The sequence below is a fragment of the Pundamilia nyererei genome, unplaced genomic scaffold (assembly GCF_000239375.1).
Source record: "Pundamilia nyererei isolate P.nyererei 1_Seehausen unplaced genomic scaffold, PunNye1.0 scaffold00028, whole genome shotgun sequence".
Classification (NCBI taxonomy): Eukaryota; Metazoa; Chordata; class Actinopteri; order Cichliformes; family Cichlidae; genus Pundamilia; species Pundamilia nyererei.
In genome coordinates, this window is record NW_005187429.1 from 913,046 (window position 1) to 931,385 (window position 18,340).

At 41.7% G+C, this 18,340-nt stretch overlaps 3 protein-coding genes across 3 annotated transcripts; 1 reads left to right on the forward strand and 2 right to left on the reverse strand.

Annotated features, from left to right (window-relative positions):
• Positions 1 to 369: 369 nt before the first annotated feature.
• pex1 (peroxisomal biogenesis factor 1) lies at positions 370 to 13,705 on the reverse strand. The gene is made up of 24 exons (XM_005728296.2): positions 13,498 to 13,705; positions 12,147 to 12,293; positions 11,921 to 12,004; positions 11,654 to 11,768; positions 10,821 to 11,506; positions 10,584 to 10,703; positions 10,313 to 10,433; positions 10,032 to 10,138; positions 9,791 to 9,876; positions 9,563 to 9,695; positions 9,254 to 9,350; positions 8,992 to 9,162; positions 8,740 to 8,894; positions 7,024 to 7,210; positions 6,729 to 6,895; positions 5,769 to 5,903; positions 5,604 to 5,668; positions 5,286 to 5,428; positions 4,234 to 4,337; positions 3,896 to 4,072; positions 3,250 to 3,483; positions 2,941 to 3,135; positions 1,007 to 1,137; positions 370 to 641 (listed from the first exon to the last, which is right to left on the reverse strand). Exons 1-24 carry the CDS (start codon positions 13,603 to 13,605, stop codon positions 566 to 568), a joined length of 3,744 nt encoding a protein of 1,247 aa, XP_005728353.1. The 5' UTR covers positions 13,606 to 13,705; the 3' UTR covers positions 370 to 565.
• Positions 13,706 to 13,802: 97 nt separating this feature from the next.
• rbm48 (RNA binding motif protein 48) lies at positions 13,803 to 15,978 on the forward strand. Its single transcript, XM_005728295.2, has 5 exons — positions 13,803 to 13,981; positions 14,225 to 14,415; positions 14,497 to 14,642; positions 15,276 to 15,805; positions 15,911 to 15,978. The coding sequence occupies exons 1-5, from the start codon at positions 13,853 to 13,855 to the stop codon at positions 15,971 to 15,973; spliced, it is 1,059 nt and encodes a 352-aa protein (XP_005728352.1). The 5' UTR covers positions 13,803 to 13,852; the 3' UTR covers positions 15,974 to 15,978.
• clxn (calaxin) lies at positions 15,967 to 17,938 on the reverse strand. Its single transcript, XM_005728294.1, has 6 exons — positions 17,760 to 17,938; positions 17,416 to 17,574; positions 16,712 to 16,816; positions 16,457 to 16,608; positions 16,228 to 16,332; positions 15,967 to 16,137 (listed from the first exon to the last, which is right to left on the reverse strand). The coding sequence occupies exons 1-6, from the start codon at positions 17,833 to 17,835 to the stop codon at positions 16,087 to 16,089; spliced, it is 648 nt and encodes a 215-aa protein (XP_005728351.1). The 5' UTR covers positions 17,836 to 17,938; the 3' UTR covers positions 15,967 to 16,086.
• Between the last annotated feature and the right edge of the window lie 402 nt (positions 17,939 to 18,340).

An 18,340-nucleotide genomic window follows, 5' to 3' on the forward strand; every position in this document is an offset into this window, starting at 1 on the left:
GAGGATCATTAGAGGGTCCTTTTGTCCCTCTTGGAAGGACACTCCCACATTTTTAAATTAAGTCACCTCGCTTCTCCATTTGCACACGTTTTGAATTTCAGCAGGTCGTTTCAAACGTGCAGATACTGCACATCAGTCTGCCATGTGACTGATTAGAAACTTTGCATTAAAAAGCAATTGAACAATTGTACCTAATAAAGTGGTAGGTAAACCGTTCTGTGACATATTTGAAAGTGTTTCATTGTTTCAAAACACATTTTGTCTCAATTCACATACAGGTGTTTTCCTTTGTGTGGAGTGTGAACCATCAACTGTGTTTAAAGAAACCCATTCAAGCTAAAATGATCCAAGATGCTTACAGAAAACAAGTCGGAGAAAATGATCATTTTTAATTAAAACATGTTCATAATTTATACTTCATTATAATGTGCGTCTGTGCATTAATTACATTCAAGGCCTTTCCAGTCTAATTCACAACCAACTGAGTAAAGAACTTTATATACACACAATGTAATCATTTACAATGTCAAAATTAGGCTGAAATGGTTAAACTGTTAATGTTTGATCACGCTAAAGTCACACGTTGTCCAGGTTTAAATTTGACAGATTTTCTGTCTCCAGAGACGCCAAAGCCTTCATACCTAAAGAAAGTTTTAAAAAGACTTATATTAAAACACTGAATCAAATCAGAATGCAAAGTTACGTTTTTGAGTAGTAAAACAGCAACTACTACGTGTGCAGTTTCTCTACTCTCATTTAGTTGTTCAAGTTATTTCCCAAATTACACAGTACTGCAACTAAGATTTGTTTTTTCACATTGTTTGTTTGTTTTTTTAGTCCTCCATTGACGCAACCTGTCAGGAACCAGTTTTTCATGTTTTTAATTTCCTCCTGTTGATGACACTAAGTATCTTATGATGTCCTTGATAAATTGAGCATACTAAAGTCAATATTAAACAAATAACTGTTATAAAATCCTATTATTTCATTTGTACTGCTCACTTACAGTTTTGTGTATCTCTTCCAGTCGGCTTGGCTGAGGGAGGGTTTGGTCACGGCCAAGGCGGCGTTCACATGTGCTTGGCGCAGCAGCAGGCCTGGTTGTTTGGCAGCTGGATGCACATAAGCATACTCTTCCTACACAATCAATCACAAAGTAATTATATACATACAGGGAGTGCAGAATTATTAGGCAAATGAGTATTTTGTCCACATCATCCTCTTCATGCATGTTGTCTTACTCCAAGCTGTATAGGCTCGAAAGCCTACTACCAATTAAGCATATTAGGTGATGTGCATCTCTGTAATGAGAAGGGGTGTGGTCTAATGACATCAACACCTATATCAGGTGTGCATAATTATTAGGCAACGTCCTTTCCTTTGGCAAAATGGGTCAAAAGAAGGACTTGACAGGCTCAGAAAAGTCAAAAATACACATATTACTATGTGCATATTAGTATTGTACAGCACTTTGGTCTACCAGGTGTGTTTTTAAAGTGCTATATAAATAAATAAATGGTGATGATGAAAAACAGTGAGATATCTTGCAGAGGGATGCAGCAGTCTCAAAATTGCAAAGCTTCTGAAGCGTGATCATCGAACAATCAAGCGTTTCATTCAAAATAGTCAACAGGGTCGCAAGAAGCGTGTGGAAAAACCAAGGCGCAAAATAACTGCCCATGAACTGAGAAAAGTCAAGCGTGCAGCTGCCAAGATGCCACTTGCCACCAGTTTGGCCATATTTCAGAGCTGCAACATCACTGGAGTGCCCAAAAGCACAAGGTGTGCAATACTCAGAGACATGGCCAAGGTAAGAAAGGCTGAAAGACGACCACCACTGAACAAGACACACAAGCTGAAACGTCAAGACTGGGCCAAGAAATATCTCAAGACTGGTTTTTCTAAGGTTTTATGGACTGATGAAATGAGAGTGAGTCTTGATGGGCCCGTGGCTGGATTGGTAAAGGGCAGAGAGCTCCAGTCCAACTCAGACACCAGCAAGGTGGAGGTGGAGTACTGGTTTGGGCTGGTATCATCAAAGATGAGCTTGTGGGGCCTTTTCGGGTTGAGGATGGAGTCAAGCTCAACTCCCAGTCCTACTGCCAGTTTCTGGAAGACACCTTCTTCAAGCAGTGGTACAGGAAGAAGTCTGCATCCTTCAAGAAAAACATGATTTTCATGCAGGACAATGCTCCATCACACGCGTCCAAGTACTCCACAGCGTGGCTGGCAAGAAAGGGTATAAAAGAAGAAAAACTAATGACATGGCCACCTTGTTCACCTGATCTGAACCCCATTGAGAACCTGTGGTCCATCATCAAATGTGAGATTTACAAGGAGGGAAAACAGTACACCTCTCTGAACAGTGTCTGGGAGGCTGTGGTTGCTGCTGCACGCAATGTTGATGGTGAACAGATCAAAACACTGACAGAATCCATGGATGGCAGGCTTTTGAGTGTCCTTGCAAAGAAAGGTGGCTATATTGGTCGCTGATTTGTTTTTGAATGTCAGAAATGTATATTTGTGAATGTGGAGATGTTATATTGGTTTCACTGGTAAAAATAAATAATTGAAATGGGTATATATTTGTTTTTTGTTAAGTTGCCTAATAATTATGCACAGTAATAGTCACCTGCACACACAGATATCCCCCTAAAATAGCTAAAACTAAAAACAAACTAAAAACTACTTCCAAAAACATTCAGCTTTGATATTAATGAGTTTTTTGGGTTCATTGAGAACATGGTTGTTGTTCAATAATAAAATTATTCCTCAAAAATACAACTTGCCTAATAATTCTGCACTCCCTGTAGTAGCTCATATAGGAAGACCTGGTTCTACAGGATGGAAAAGACTAGTGAAGCCAACTACAATGAAAAAAGCCCTAATCAGAATAACAGCACATTCAGACGCTCAAATATATTCATTGGAGTCACTCACATTGGCTTTCCTGTAGTTGTTCTTGATGTTATTAATCTCTTGTTGTAGTCGCTCCAGTTGCTCTCGGCCAAGCTCTTCATATCCCCTCTGGAGCGAGGGCATGTACGCAGGATTGACTGAGCTAGCGTGGTCACGAACTGATCCTCCAGTAAAGTCAGTGTTTATGGAACTGGGTCCAGAGATGCACTGGGAGTTCTGTTAAAGCAGGAGGATCGGAGGAAGAAAAACACACACAAAAATTATGAGTGATAACATTTTTTTAATCCTATACTTAGTACTACACTTGTACTATGTGGTAGTAGTGCTCACTGGTTTTGAATTCTCCAACTCGGACTCAGAACTCTCAAAGTACAGTCTCCAGACATTGCCGTAGTGGTGTTTGTTTTCTGCATGAAGCTCACTGGGCTCCACGACCACCATAGACTGGTCCAGCCCCATGCCTGACTCTCCCTCTCCCGCCGAGTCGTCTGACCCACTGCCCTGGTTGTTCGGGAAGATCATGGAGGAAAGGCTCATGTCGCTTTCTGAGCCAGAGTTCAGCTCCTGATTGCCACATAGGAAGAGAGGGTTTAGACGTTCATATATATGGATTCACGAGGATTTGTAGTGTCCAACATGGGTCTTAACTGTGATACTACAGCTCAGTTTGAAATTAGTTTAAGCCTACTGTGCCTCAGGTAAGTTATTCCATTACATTTCTTGTCACTAAGGTTGGAGATAATTTAAATTAAGCTGAAAACTGATAATGGATTCAGAACTGGAGCAATTCACATGCTGAGACACATACAAAATACATTATTTAATTTGCCTGAGGGGCTAAAAAAATGCTTGGCTGCAACAAAATGAACTATAAATAATGGAATGGACAACAGTTCCCTGACTTCCTGTTTTATTAACCTAAGGTAATACATAATAACACAGTCATCAGACAATACTTTAAGTACAATACACTTACATGTGGTGCGCTGGTGCCTATGCTGTTGTGGACAGCCTCCAGCTGTGCATTGTAGAGTAAGGCTTTCAGATCTGCCCCGGTAAACTGCTCTGTCGCTGCTGCCAGCTGCTCCAGGTCAACATCGGGAGCCAGAGGGACGCCTGCAGTCAGAGCTTTCAGGATCTCCACACGAGCCTCCTGGAAATGTGACACAATAGCTCCATTTAAAACCCAAGAATCTTTCATGTAACATGACTCAACATTACTTTTTGTCTTTTAAGGACTGATACATATATAATGAGTTTAGAAGTGAAGTGATGTTAATTAATAATTATTAATATTCTTTTAAACCAACAAACCAGGTCAGGGGGAGGGCAGTAAAGGGATTTGTCCAGCCGTCCAGGTCTCAGCAGGGCCGGGTCAATCAAATCTGGTCGGCTGGTGGCTGCAAGCACGTACACACCTATGAAGACAAACACGAAGAATTCAAATTTATTTATTTTAAATTGAATTGAATTAAAGATCCCTCCAAGTATGTTTCAAGACAGATTAAAATGCTCCTAATTCGTCCACAAAAAGGTTTAACTACATCTCTATAACCTTTCATAGCCAACTATATTGTTCAAATGTACTGGCCCCAGGTTTAGAGCGTATTCATATTAGTCATAAGTATCACAATGAAGCACGTTTGATATATTGTAACCACTGCATAACATGCTGGGTCATGATTTAGTGAACCTTCACTTGAAGAGGCAGTAGCTGAGCCCAAGCATAGAACTTCAGTGTTTTTTTCCGATGAGAAGCTCATCTGAAGTAACTAATTGAGCAACCTATAAGGCATTCAAGAGGAACATTTACTGCTCTGAAAACAGCATAGTTCAAACCCCAAAATGCATAAAATCATCACTGTACTTTGGAAAAGTGTTTTTCGAAACCATGTGAGTGCAAGAGTGAAGAGCACTCGGGTCTACACAGTTAAGTGCAGTGTGAGTGGAAGCCAGCCAGGAGAGGCAGGACAATTGTGCAAGGGTATGGTACACGGTAACCCTGCCAAGTGTAGATTCACCCTTATTTTATTAACGTATTGACTAAACAGTGGCCATAATCACATTTAATTAAAAAAAAAAAACCATCCATTATACGTATATTGTTTTTCCCCATCAATCCCAAAATTGTTAACATTAAATTATCAAAGTCATGCTTAGATGCTCTGTCATCACCCAAAGGTCCATTTGAGCCAGAAGGGAAAAAAAACTGTATGGACTTCATGAGACTTAACCCCCACTTAACTTTAAATGGCTTCAAACACTTCTGATCTCATCCCAACAGAGTCAGTCAGGAGTTAAAGCAGATTACTACAAAGCACTCGTGATGATGACTGTGTGTATAGTTTAAAGATGTATGACGTTACCCTGCAGTCCCTCCACTCCATCCAGCTGGGTGAGGAGCTGGTTGACCACGCGGTCGGTTACACCTGTGCTGTCGTGGCCCCTTCTGGGAGCCAGAGCGTCAAACTCGTCAAAGAACAGGATGCAGGGCTTGGCGGCTTGTGCCCTAAAAGAGGCAGAAGAAGAAGTGATTGAAGGAAATAAAAAGAAAACATTTCATTTATGTGAAACGCCAATACTTTACCATTACTTCAAATGTTTTATGTTAATAATTATAACTTGCAACAAAAGGTAATAAAACAGCAACAGCGATGCCGGGAGGAGTTTAAAAGTTCACTAACCTCTGGAAGACATCACGGACTCCCTTCTCACTGGCTCCAATGTACTTACTTAGAAGTTCAGGTCCCTGGAGGGAGAGTTTAAAAAAATCTCTTGTTGCTGTAGAAACTTTGCTCTCATACAGAAGGGCAGTCTTATTTTAATGACGAAGCTGAAGCAGAGCCTACCTTGATGCTGATAAAGTTCATACCACTGTCTTTGGAGATAGCTCTGGCCAGCAGCGTTTTTCCTGTACCAGGAGCGCCATACAGCAGAGCTCCTGAGCGATGGCGGATAGGAAGATTGGCGAAAAGGACCGGATACTGCAACACACCAAGGACCCACAGTCAGTGACTGTGCAATAAATTATGCTGAATTCTAGCCTTGTCTGCTGATATAAGGGAGACCTCCCTTCATTTTTAAGAAGTAGTGTTAAAAAGGAAGAAGCTCAAACATTAAGAGCCATGTCTTTTCCCTAAAACCACCGTGATGAGTTGATGACAACACGGCACAGAGCAGTCGGAGGGCTCACAGGATCAAAGATTACATGATAAAAATAGATCAAAGTTACCCACCGCTCCGAAAACACCCTCATTATGTACTGAAAGTGGAAGCGTCAAAACAGTCATATTTGAGGTAAATATATCAAAATAATTGTCAAAAAAGGGTCAACTGGGGGACCTTAAGATGATGCAACTATACTGCAACTCAAAGACTGGGCTGTAAGCAAGGGATCTGAAGAAATGAGCATTTTCATTAGTTATAAGACCTTTCACTGGATTTTCTCTACGACTATAAGACTCATGCAAGCTGAATAAACGGGTTTTCCAACTCTCCAGAAAGAAAAGACGCTTTATCGGCTCGAATAAAAGAGGTTTTAATATATTAGTGGTCTAGGCAATTACATAATTTTGAAGTCTTATTATTACTTTGCTTGTAGTTTTTGTTTGTTTCTAAATCAGCTGATTCAAATATTTTATTTTCATTTTGTCTGTACTGAGCCCCTCATCACCACTCATGCCGATGCTTTCCAAAGCTCATCTGTACAACAATCAATAGTAATTATGGTGTTTAAAATACCTAGATAGTAGCTCATTATACCACACTGCAGCTAAAACACATTTTGAAAAAAGCAACAGCCATCTGACCTTAGCAGGAAGCAGTATGGTGTCCATAAGCTGCTGTCGCACTTCTTTTAGCCCTCCTACCCTGTCCAACCCAAATCCACTGGGGGTGTGGAGGTCTACACCCCACAAAGAGGGGGGTGTGAAGCCTTTGAGAGCCTGCGCAAAGTCCCTCCAGGACAGACACACTCCTGCAAAATACAGGGCACAATGAATGCATCTGGACAATAACTCTACATTAGCATCAGTGGTCACATGATGCAGGAAGAATCTGAAGACCTGAAATTGATCTATTGGGAATTTCATCAGTCTTTGATACCTTGTTCACTGTGTCCTCTTAGCATAGTGTTAGCATGAACAGCCCGCTCTAACAGCAGTACTAGATCTTGAGGTGTGTATCCCTCTGTCTCCTTAGCAACAGCCCCGATATCAAGACTCTGTAAAGTCTCAACAGACAGGCAGGACTTCCTCAGGATCAGATGGCGCAGAATCTCAACCCTCTGGGCCTGCAAACAATAAAATGATCGGTGTTTTTTTTTTCTTTTCTACTTTGTGTGTACTTGTGCTTGTGTGTGTACAGGGTGGGCCATTTATATGGATACACCGTAATAACATGGGAATGGTTGGTGATATTAAAGTCCTGTTTGTGGCACATTAGTATATGAGGGGGCAAACTCCTCAAGATGGGTGGTGACCATGGTGGCCATTTAGAAGTCGGCCATCTTGGATACAACTTTTGTTTTTTCAATAGGAAGAGGGCCATGTGACACATCAAACGTATTGGTAATGTCACAAGAAAAACAATGGTGTGCTTGGTTCCAACGTAACTTTATTCTTTCATGAGTTATTTACAAGTTTCTCTTTGTTCACAGCCATTGACATGTCGAAGAGGTTAACACGTGAGGAGCGGATCGAAATTGTGTTGATATCTGGTGAACGCAGTAACCGGGTCATTGCAGCAGATTTCAATGCAAGACACCCTACGAGTCCACCCATCTCCCATGCTACAGTCAGCAAACTGCTTGCCAAGTTTCGTGAAACTGGTTCAGTGTTGGATTTGCCAAAATGTGGACGCAAGAAAACTGTTACTGTTGAAGAAACATCAGTGGCTGTCCTAGCTTCATTCAACAAGATCCCACAGCGTAGCACTCGCCGCATGTCACTGGAGAGTGGCATTAGTCGAACATCCCTTTGGCGGATATTAGCTACTCACAAATGGCACCCTTACAAACTCCAGCTGCTGCAGCGTGTCAACGAGGATGACCCAGATCGGCACACAGAATTTGCAGAATGGGCAAAACAAAACTTGGAACAGGACCCTCAGTTCATGCAGAAGATTTTGTTCAGTGATGAGGCAAACTTTTATGTGAATGGTGAAGTTAACAAACAAAACCACCGCTATTGGTCTGACACTAACCCACATTGGATGGATCCCTCCAAGACTGTTGGAACGACAGAGTGATGGTTTGGTGTGGTATATGGGGTACAACCATAGTGGGTCCATTCTTCATCAATAGAAACCTCAAGGCCACTGGATATTTGAAATTGCTACATGATGATGTGTTTCCCTCTTTATGCACTGAAGCTGGCACGTTCCCTGAGTTTTTCCAGCAAGATGGTGCACCACCACATTATGGGTGCCAGGTCCGAGCATTCCTAGATGAACAGTTTCCTGGAAAGTGGACTGGTCATCGTGGGCCAGTTGAATGGCCCCCAAGGTCTCCCAATCTGACCCCCTTAGACTTTTATCTGTGGGGTCATCTGAAGGCAATTGTCTATGGTGTGAAGATACGAGATGTGCAGCACCTGAAACTACGGATACTGGATGCCTGTGCTGGCATTTCTCCTGCGGTGTTGCTATCAGTGTGTGAAGAGTGGGAGAAGAGGGTTGCATTGACAATCCAACAGTTTGCCCCCCTGACATATACTAATGTGCCACAAACAGGACTTTAATATCACCAACCATTCCCATGTTATTACGGTGTATCCATATAAATGACCCACCCTGTACATATGGATGTGGATGAGTGCCGACCTGATCAGGTGGCTGGATGTTTACAAATCCCTGGATGAAGTGGGAACCGTGTACCTCAGTCAGAGAGGGATGGAGGGAGTGTTCACTCTGGCTGGTAATGATCAGACACACCAGGCTAGAGTGAAGCATCACCTCATCCACCACATCCTGCAGGCCTGCAGCCACAGTGAGATAACATTACTCATCAAAGCAGGAAATGATTATCGATCCTGTCTGTCAAAAGGCATTCCCACAGGTAAGAAAATATTTTACTTTGAGCAATGTGCTGCTGAAGCAGTGCCTCCGGGCCGTGTTCATGTTCAGGTGAGGCTGGTGACCGCGTCAAACGATCCAGGTCATCAAGTAGAACAACAGAGGGCTGCCTCCATTCTGCCTGTTCAAAAATGTCCATCAGATTCTGTCTCACAGTTTCTACTCTTTTGCCTAAAAGGAAAACAAAACATCTTTTTAATTAAGTTAAATTTTATCCTTCTTTTCCATTCAGACAGCAAATATTCATGAAGTATTTCTTGACCTTGTAGCTTTTTGCAGTCTACCACCTCAACGTGTGCATCCAGCTCTTCTCTAGCTTTCCTGCAAAAGGCTTGGGATAGAGTGCTCTTCCCACTCCCCTGCAGAGAGAAGTTACAGTACAACATGTTGCAGACTTAAGAAAACAATACTGGTTAATATGTGTTCTCCAGTGAGCTTAAGCTGCAAAAAAAAACCAACAACAAACAAACATCAATGCTATGAAGTAGCAATTTATCTTATGTTAATGAATTATATTGACAGCCGTTGTGTTAGCAATAGTAGTTAACTTAAATGTTAAGTAAAGAGATACCTTGGCACCAGTGATGAGAAGAGCTCCACCTTGAAGTCCCCGACCAGTGGTACCCAGCTCTCTCGAGAGGGGACTACCCAGAAGGCTATGGGAGATAAACTCAAACCCAGTTCTACAAAGCTCATCCATCCCCCTGGGGAAAAAAAACCCAGACATGACGGAGACTGATGGAGAAAAACAATCTCCTGCTTAAATCACGCATAGGTACTGAATTAGCAAAAGACGTACCCAAGAATACTAAGAGAGGGAAGTTCTGAATGGGGTGTTTCAACTTCAGGCTTCACAGCTGGGGTGGTTACTGGCTCTCTGTCTACCTGAAGATGAGAGAAAGAGATAACTGAACAACTTCAAAGACTTTTTTTTCTTAAAAAACGTGTTGAATTTTTTAATAAAAACTGCATGAAGCAATCTGTTTTCATTTAAATGTTTAAAGACACAGATATATAATTCTCCACTTGCATGGCGATACCTGTATGTCTTTCTTCTCGATAACTGTGGGTGCTAGCAGAAACAGCTGATCTGAAGCTTCAGTCTGTGGTTCTGGTTTCAGCACAGTTAAAGCAAACTCTAACTTTGCTATGGAAAAGAATAAAAAGTGAAGGGCCATTATTTAAAAAAAAATAAGAAGCTAATTTAAGATATTTATTATTACCCCCTTTTTTAAATTTACATAGCCATATGCAAAGCTGTATGTGCATGATTTATAAATACACTTCTTTGGCTTATAACGGAAGTGCAGGAATGAATCACCATCAGTTCCATGTAGGAGGATGGTGCCAGACCGTGCTGTCAGACAGGCTAAAGGTTCGTGACTCTGTGTGTGCAGCCAACCAAGGAATGCTGTCTGGATCTCCTCATCATCCTCCTCAGGCTGAAGAGAAAAATGTCAAAAAAAATTAAAAATCAGATGGACAGAAAGGAAAGAAGCTGAACAAATTTTCTGCAATTCTGAACAAATTATATGTCCTTGTACTTCATTTACATCCGACACTGTAACACAGATGTACACTCCAGCACTCACCAGTGGATTTAGGGGTTGTAGGCAAATAGTAGAAGCTACTTTGATAGCTGATTTCACTGGCTTAATTCTTACTGTTGAATGGGCAGGGATATTAAGTCTGCTGGCCAGAGGCTCTGGAATCTAAAAAATGAAAGATACAAAAATTTTAACAGAAACAGAAAGAAGTAGGGCACTGCAGTATTGTTAAAATACTGTTTATAAACTATAGATATTCTTCTATTCAGACACCATACTCACCCATACTCTTCCACTGTGAATCTCTCCCTTGCTTCTTTCCTTGCATCCAAGCAGCTTGGTACAATGGCACACTGCCCTAACCACCATGGCCTCCTCTTCCTTCACCTCCTCTCCTTCAGGCGTAGCAGTCTCCTTAGTAACTCTTGCCTTCTTCTTTTTCTCCATTGCCTGCTTGGTTCTGTCCCTCGTTTCTTTGGGGGATGGGACTTTGGAGAGAAGGCCATATGTAATTGAGGAGTGACCTTCACTCAGCCTAGCATTGAAACTGTGGCTCCAAGGAAAGATGTGAATAGCATTAGTTGCAACGTGGCTTATGGTGCTGAGAGAGTGGGGAGGTGCACCGCACACTCTGTACAGAGAGTCCGTAAGGAGAGCGGGGATTTCAGGTAAAGGCGGTTGTTCCTTAACTGGGTCATAAGCGCCCTTTATCATATGATGAAAGAGGCTTTTCAGGTCGGCTATGCCACCCCACTGGTGGCTGTTAGAAGTAGAGGAGGCAGTTTCTGATGATGGTCCTGAAGGGGAGGAGAAATCCATGTTTGGCTGTCTGTGAAAACTTTCTGAGTTTGGGTTGGCTTTTAGATGAGAATGTGTGTGGGTGCCAGTTTCAGCGCGGATCTTCGGGGACACAACAAGTTCTGTGAATTGCTCCAGGCGACCGTAGGGCACACGTGGAGAAAGTGAAGCTGTGCAGAATTTTTTTTAAATTAAACTGTAGTCATAGAAGTCAAACATTTAAAACTCAAGTTGAGCAGGCAAACCATTATAACTGCAATATTTTTGTGTCACATGTTATTTGATAAACAACATAGAATAATTGTATCAAAACTGACCTATTCGGATAAAGATTACCGTGTGGTTGTCCACCCACACAGGAAACACGGCATCTTGGAAAACTACTCTGATCTGATCCAGTAGTTGCAGCTCCAGCGCAGAACTGTGGAGCTCCTGGCGATATCAGTCACACAAAAGTGATATATTAATAGTTGTTAAGTGTGCTTTAAAAAGGAGAAGTCACCTTGTAATTATTAGAATGTGTAAAATAATGCAAACTTGTATGAAGACAAGTTTCACATATTGTATGTCACTAAATTACCCACCAGGATTTCCCAGTCATCAGCTGATACAGGCTCCACAAACACCCGATCCAATGATGAGACCTGATGACATGGCCTTAAGAAGCCCTGAGGAAAAACAAACCAGTAAACTAAACAACTAGTAAGTCCAGACAGAAACTGACAATCACTGTACACTGTCACAAGATGGAGAAAATTAGCTTCTTCTGAAAATACAGCGAAGAACAGATTCCTCACGGAGGGGCTCTACCTGCTCTCCATCTGTCAGGCCCTGCTTCTCTCCTAGCTGCCGACACAGCTCCACTTTGTGGCTGTCCAGGCTGGAGCTGGCTCTGTTTTGAGTCCAGGTGAGGAACACTGGAGGCCCATGACCACAGGACAACTCCAGAGGCTGGTTCTGAAAAAGACCTTAAATGGGTTGACTGTGAATGTCACTGTATACAAAAGTATTCTACGGTCATTGCCAAGTTGCATGGGATCATGCAACTTGGCAAAGACCCCAAATTAGAGCAGCAAATCTCCAACAGAGTGGCTGTAAAGGAAAGGAATCAGTGTGTTGCAATAGCCCAGTCAAAGTCCAGACCTCAGCCTGATTGAAATGCGGAACCTAAAGAGAGCTGTGCATAAAAAAATTCCTGCAAACACTGTAAAGTAGAGTGGGACAAAGTTTCTCCACAATACAGTGAGACACTAATAACAACATAAATAAAATGGTTACTTCAATTTAGTGCAGCTAAAGGTGGTTCAACAAGCTTTACTGAATCAAGGGGTGTACTTTGTTTTTCACATGACTGCATGTTTGCTGAAGCACCTTTTGTTTACCATAGACTACACCATGACCACCATCCTTGCTTGCAACCATGCTTGAGCAAACAAATCGTCCTCATTCAATCCATTTACATTGTTTAGACTAATAATGACAGGGTTAACGCAGTTCTGAATCCTTTGTAAGTAAAGGTCAAACTTAAGGAGAGGAAGCCACGAACCAGGAATTCCTGTTAGCCAAAAAAGTGCAAATATAAACAGAAAGCCTTCATCAGAAAAACACTGTTCATTCATAACAGCGAACAGGACACAAGCTAGAAAAGTCATTTTAAAAGATACACTAGACCCCGGATTTATTTCTAACCTAGTCCTTTGTCTCCACCAAGTGAAACCGTACAGGAACTGCTACGAAAACACCTCCACCGAGAAGGAAACAAATACTGAAATACTAATTGCTAACTACCCTCTCTCTCCATATGTTGTAGTATTGTGTTTGACTCAGCTCCTCTTCTATCTATATTCAGAGCACGTTTCCAGCCGGGCCGAAGTGGAGTGAATGGAGTCATGAAAAACTGATCTTTCCAATTCATTTGATCTAGAGAGCAGCCTGACGCGAGGTCTAAACTGCAGAAGTCACATTTTATTTTGTAATGTGAATAACTGTCAAATGGTCTCGGATATTAATTTACAGCAGCATTAATTTTGTTAAAAAAAATACAAGAATAGAACAACATACAGAACGGGCCAACATTTTAGCTAAAAATGGTTTAAGTCAACAAAGCTTCTACTAATTTTACCTAAACGATAGTGCTAGGTGGTTAGCTAGGCTATCTTACCTCGTTCAGGGAAAGCTGTGATATTAGCTTCAAGGGAAGGTGTAAAAAGCAGTTTTTTGCGTTGCTAAAAGTGACAGTTACGGGTTGAATGCCCTGATTGCTAAACATGATTTTCACAAAGTTTTCTATTTCGCGTTCAACGCGTCAAGGAAGCTGCACCGCTAACATCAAGTGTATGACAAACTCATAGTGGATCGATGTGCTCTGTGTGTGCCAGACCAGAGTAGCCGATATTCGGTTGAACGCATTTCAGAATAAGACGTCCAACTACGACATGCTTTGAATGAATCCTATTCAACACGAGAATGAACCTTTATTTTGAAATGCATCAAGTGAAAAGTTAATTTCCACAAACATGGCGGCTCCCGTCAACAACAGCTCTGGCTGCTGGAGAGTCCCGGAGGTTTACAAACATCACGAACAGCAGAGAGTGTGCATTTCTCGACCAAAATATAGGGAAGGAAGAAAAGCCAAAGCAGTTAAGGTAAGAGGACCCTTTTGTTTAGAAAAGAGCGTATCTTAAGGTGTGAGACACTCCCTGCTACGTGGGAACGTCACTTACAGTGTTTTTAAAAAAACATTTGCTCTCTTCCGGATTTTATGGACTCCACTGAACCACAGTGAGAGCCTTAACCACATCTGGATGATAAATATAACCACTGTTCGCAGTTTTCACATGAGCATTTTCCCATCAGTGTACCGCAGTCAAGTGTTGCATTATTTGCAGGTTTACACCATAAATTTAGAGAGTCGTTACCTGATGGTCCAAGGGGTCCCAGCGATTGGGGTTATGACTGAGTTGATTCAGCTGTGTGCCCTCTATGGAGCTGTGGAGGAGTACAGGCCCCTGGACGAGTATCCTGCCGAGGAGTTCACAGAGGTGTACCTCGTAAAGTTCCAAAAACTCACAAGTGCCAGGTACAAGATGTCACTAGACTGTTCATTATGCCTAACTGGCAACGTCTGAAGGACCTTCTGAATAATTTGGTTTCATTTCAGAGCAGCAAAGCGACACATGGATGAGAAAAGTTTCTATGGTGGTGTGCTGCATGTGTGCTACGTCCCCGAATACGAGACTGTGGAAGACACCAGGCTCAAGCTGCAGGACCGGAGGAGCTATGTCATCCGGGCTGCTCAGAAAAGAGGTATAATTTTATGTCTATAGGTTATATTTTGCCTCACAAAATCCACCACTCAAATGAGTAGCTTCTTAGTTCCTCATTAGTCCAAGCAAACTTCACTTAACATAAATAAGGATAAGCTTTATTTGCCAGTTGCAGTTGCCTGCAGCTGAGATGACAGACCTACAGTAGATGACCATACAGACAATACATAAAATATACAAACTTACATTGGGGAGACAGGTCGGACTAGGCAGCAGAAAAAAAAAGGGTAGACAGTGAAATATGTAACATATAGGGGCAAGGTCAGGAGAAAAAAAAGGTTTCTGCCCATGGTGACTCTGACAAATGAGTCATCATGAGGAGAAAACACAAAAACACTCCATAGCACATAAAGAGCAAAGATATCATCACACTATACTCCATGAAACACAGACAAGCAACATAAGGGCGGGGGTGCACCAATGTGCACAGACGCTGCGATTCTTCGTGCCTCCAGCTGAGCCGCTGTCTCTGTAGACGGGGAGGTAAGCATGACAGGAGGCGTTGGATCCGGGGAGGGATATCTGCATGCACTTTTATTTTCATTTGACTCGGATCTTTTTGAATGATGTGGATTTTTGACACTTTTTTCTGTCTCATTTTATTATTGCAAAGTGAGAGAAAGGGAACAGAAAGAGGACACACAAGAGGAGCCTACTTCATCGGAAACAACTACCACGTCAGACGACAACATCCTCACACACAAACAGACCTCTGGAAATGACAATACAAGGGAGACTCCAAACATCAGCCACTATTTAGGCTTTCCTCTACTGCCATTACCTCCCCAAGAACATCATTACCATAGGCCTAAAAGTCAACATTTACCAACAGAGGATAAAATGGGGACTTTGCACAATACCTGTGCTGACACATTAGAGCAGCGAGAAGGGAGTTCAAGGAGCAAACAGACCTTATCGAGCAGACCGTCAGCACGTCAGGCTGCAGCAGTCAGATTTCTTCCTCGGACCACACACTTGGAGAAACGGAAACGCAAAATGGAAGAGGCTGAGGAGGCCTCCAGTACTGTTTCTGGGCAGAACGAGCCTTTGATTGGACCAAAACTACCAGAACCATCCAAACTGGACATGGAGGATGAGTCACTGAACACAACTGTCAGCCTGATCAGGAACACAATGAAGCAGGTACATGTGATTATATTGTTTTGGTTGTAATTAAGGACAAAATAATATTTTCACTATGCTCTAAATCACTTTTTACAGTTAATCCAGTTTCGTCGTCTCTCCTAGGTGACATCGAGTCCAGACATCAAACCAGTGGAGAAGAAGGTCAAACCACGCCGTCGGATTTGATAGAGCAGGATTTATTTATTTTTTCTTAATTAAACAAATCTTGCATCACAGCACCGTTCCATTGAGGTTAATATTAAAGATGTTTTGGCTAGGTATGCAGTTATGTGATTTGGTTATTGTTCGAATTGTTCCTGAAATACGTGTCCCTCAAACATCTCGATTCTCTGGAAAAAAAGAAAGAAAAGCAGACTGTAAGATTGAGAATTTTTGATGGGGAAATTTAAAGAGCTTAACAAATTCTCATTACAGATTACCCTGAAGTCAGGAAGGCAGGTTCCAAAAGCTTCCAGCAATAGGTTCTCATCTTTCACAGTCTTTTCAAAATCTTCAAAAGACAATTTGCCATCATGGTCATAGTCCTGTGGGAGGAAGCACCATTGGCAGAGCTGCTAAACTATTTACAGACCTGAGAATTTTTTAAATAGTGTTTTGGTTTGTTTTAATCATGTGTAAACAGTTATATCTGTGCAGCAAACAGCTCACCATCTTCTTCAGTATGATCTCCACCAGGTCTTTGATTCCTTCGTCAGGGTCCTCCTCATTGGGCTGTCTGATGAGCCTGCCCTTCAGCATATGAAGCATCTCCTCTCTAGAGATGGCATTGTCACCATTCAGGTCGTAGACAGTGAAGCAGTCTGAGCCATGCCAAACACAGGGATTTTTTTTAGGTAGATAAAGCTACATGTGTGAAGGAGTGAGAGCGAGGTTAAGCAAAAAAAAGTAAGATTGAGAAGTTACATTTTATTTTTTCATCCAAGGTCCCCCGAAGAAAGACGGACAGTCCCTCGATCCACTCTTTCATGCTGACAACGCTGTCGTTGTCTTTGTCAAATGTCCTGAAGACTGAATGACAGACAGTTACACTCACAACATGTCTTGGATTTAATTATAGATTTCAATTGTTTGTACTGAAGAAACTGCTCATTCCCAGCTGTACTCCTGGACAAGCGTACTGAAAGATTTAATTTAATCATTCTGAAAAAGGTGGTGGAGGTGAGAATTCTGGGTCGTACTTACAGGGTGATAGTGATGATTTGGAGATTTTGCTTACTTTCCACCATTTTATTGACATTTTACTATTTCAAAAAACAATATTGGCTCTGTTTAAATTTGATGGCACCAACATATCTCAAGACAGCTGAGAGGGCAACAGTAGGGTGCAAAACTAAGTGGTACTAAAAAAAGAAACGATGCAACTTTAGGTTAATTGGCAGCAGGTCACTGACATGAATGGATATTTTATTTTATTTTTTAAAAACATCTTGGAGAAGCAGAGTTCCTCAAAAGTAAAGATGAGCTGAGGTTTGCCAGTCTACAAAAAACTGCATCTACAGTTTATGCAAATTCGAAATAATCAAAAATTACATTTTACAGAGCGTCCCACCTTTTTTTGGAACTGGGTTTGTAAATAATATAAGTTTAAATAACTGTAAACTGAATACCTCTACCCGTCATCCTGTCATCAGTAAGTCCAAAGATGCTGTGGAGTGTGCTTATGAACTTCCCTCGGTCCAGACCGTGCACAGCTCTGCCAGAGTTGTTCTGCTCCGCCACAAGGACGTTAAACTCTCGGATAAGGCACTCAACCTCTTTTTTACTGACTATAAACAGAAACATAAAAAAAATGGCGTACACTTCATCTGCTCTAACAATACCTAGACGGCAGTGTGTATTTTCATACCTGCTAAGTAAAACAATGAACCGTAAAGCTTAGCATGGACTGAACTACCGCTATAACAAAGCTGGCTTAGTTTATTGATTTGAGAAGTTTAACCGTCATACTCACAGTGCTCCACTTGTTTCGAAATGTTCTCAGCGAGCGTCTGTGTCGCCCGTTTGTTCATAGCAGATATTTTTGACATTTTCGATGAGGCCAGACTCAGCTACAGTCCATTCACAGGGAAGTTGATGTACTGTTGCCATGGCTACCGCGAAACGTTTACGGTAGTGTGTGTTCAAGAACCTCGACGGTTTACTACCGGTGGAAACACCGTAACTACACATCATTTTCTACTTGAATTTTTAGCGCAGTAACACAAACGAAAATATGCCTCAACACTGACTGTCCTGTATCTGTTCCACTAGAATGACAATGAACCGCTGGCTGACCAAAAACCCATTGTTTTTCTGTCTTTCCTTAGGGCTATTTATTCTCCTTCAGAATACACGTTCATTTATATACTGAACAGGTACACATGAAACATGTTAAAATGGTTTTTTAACCCATCATCAGACCAAAATCACACATCAGGAAGAGGGCGGCTATATACTGTTTATGTTTATAATGCAGATTTGGGAAATGTTTACTGTTAGTCGCTTCAGGAACCTAATAAAAGCTTTGCTAAAATTTATATTTACCATCTAAAG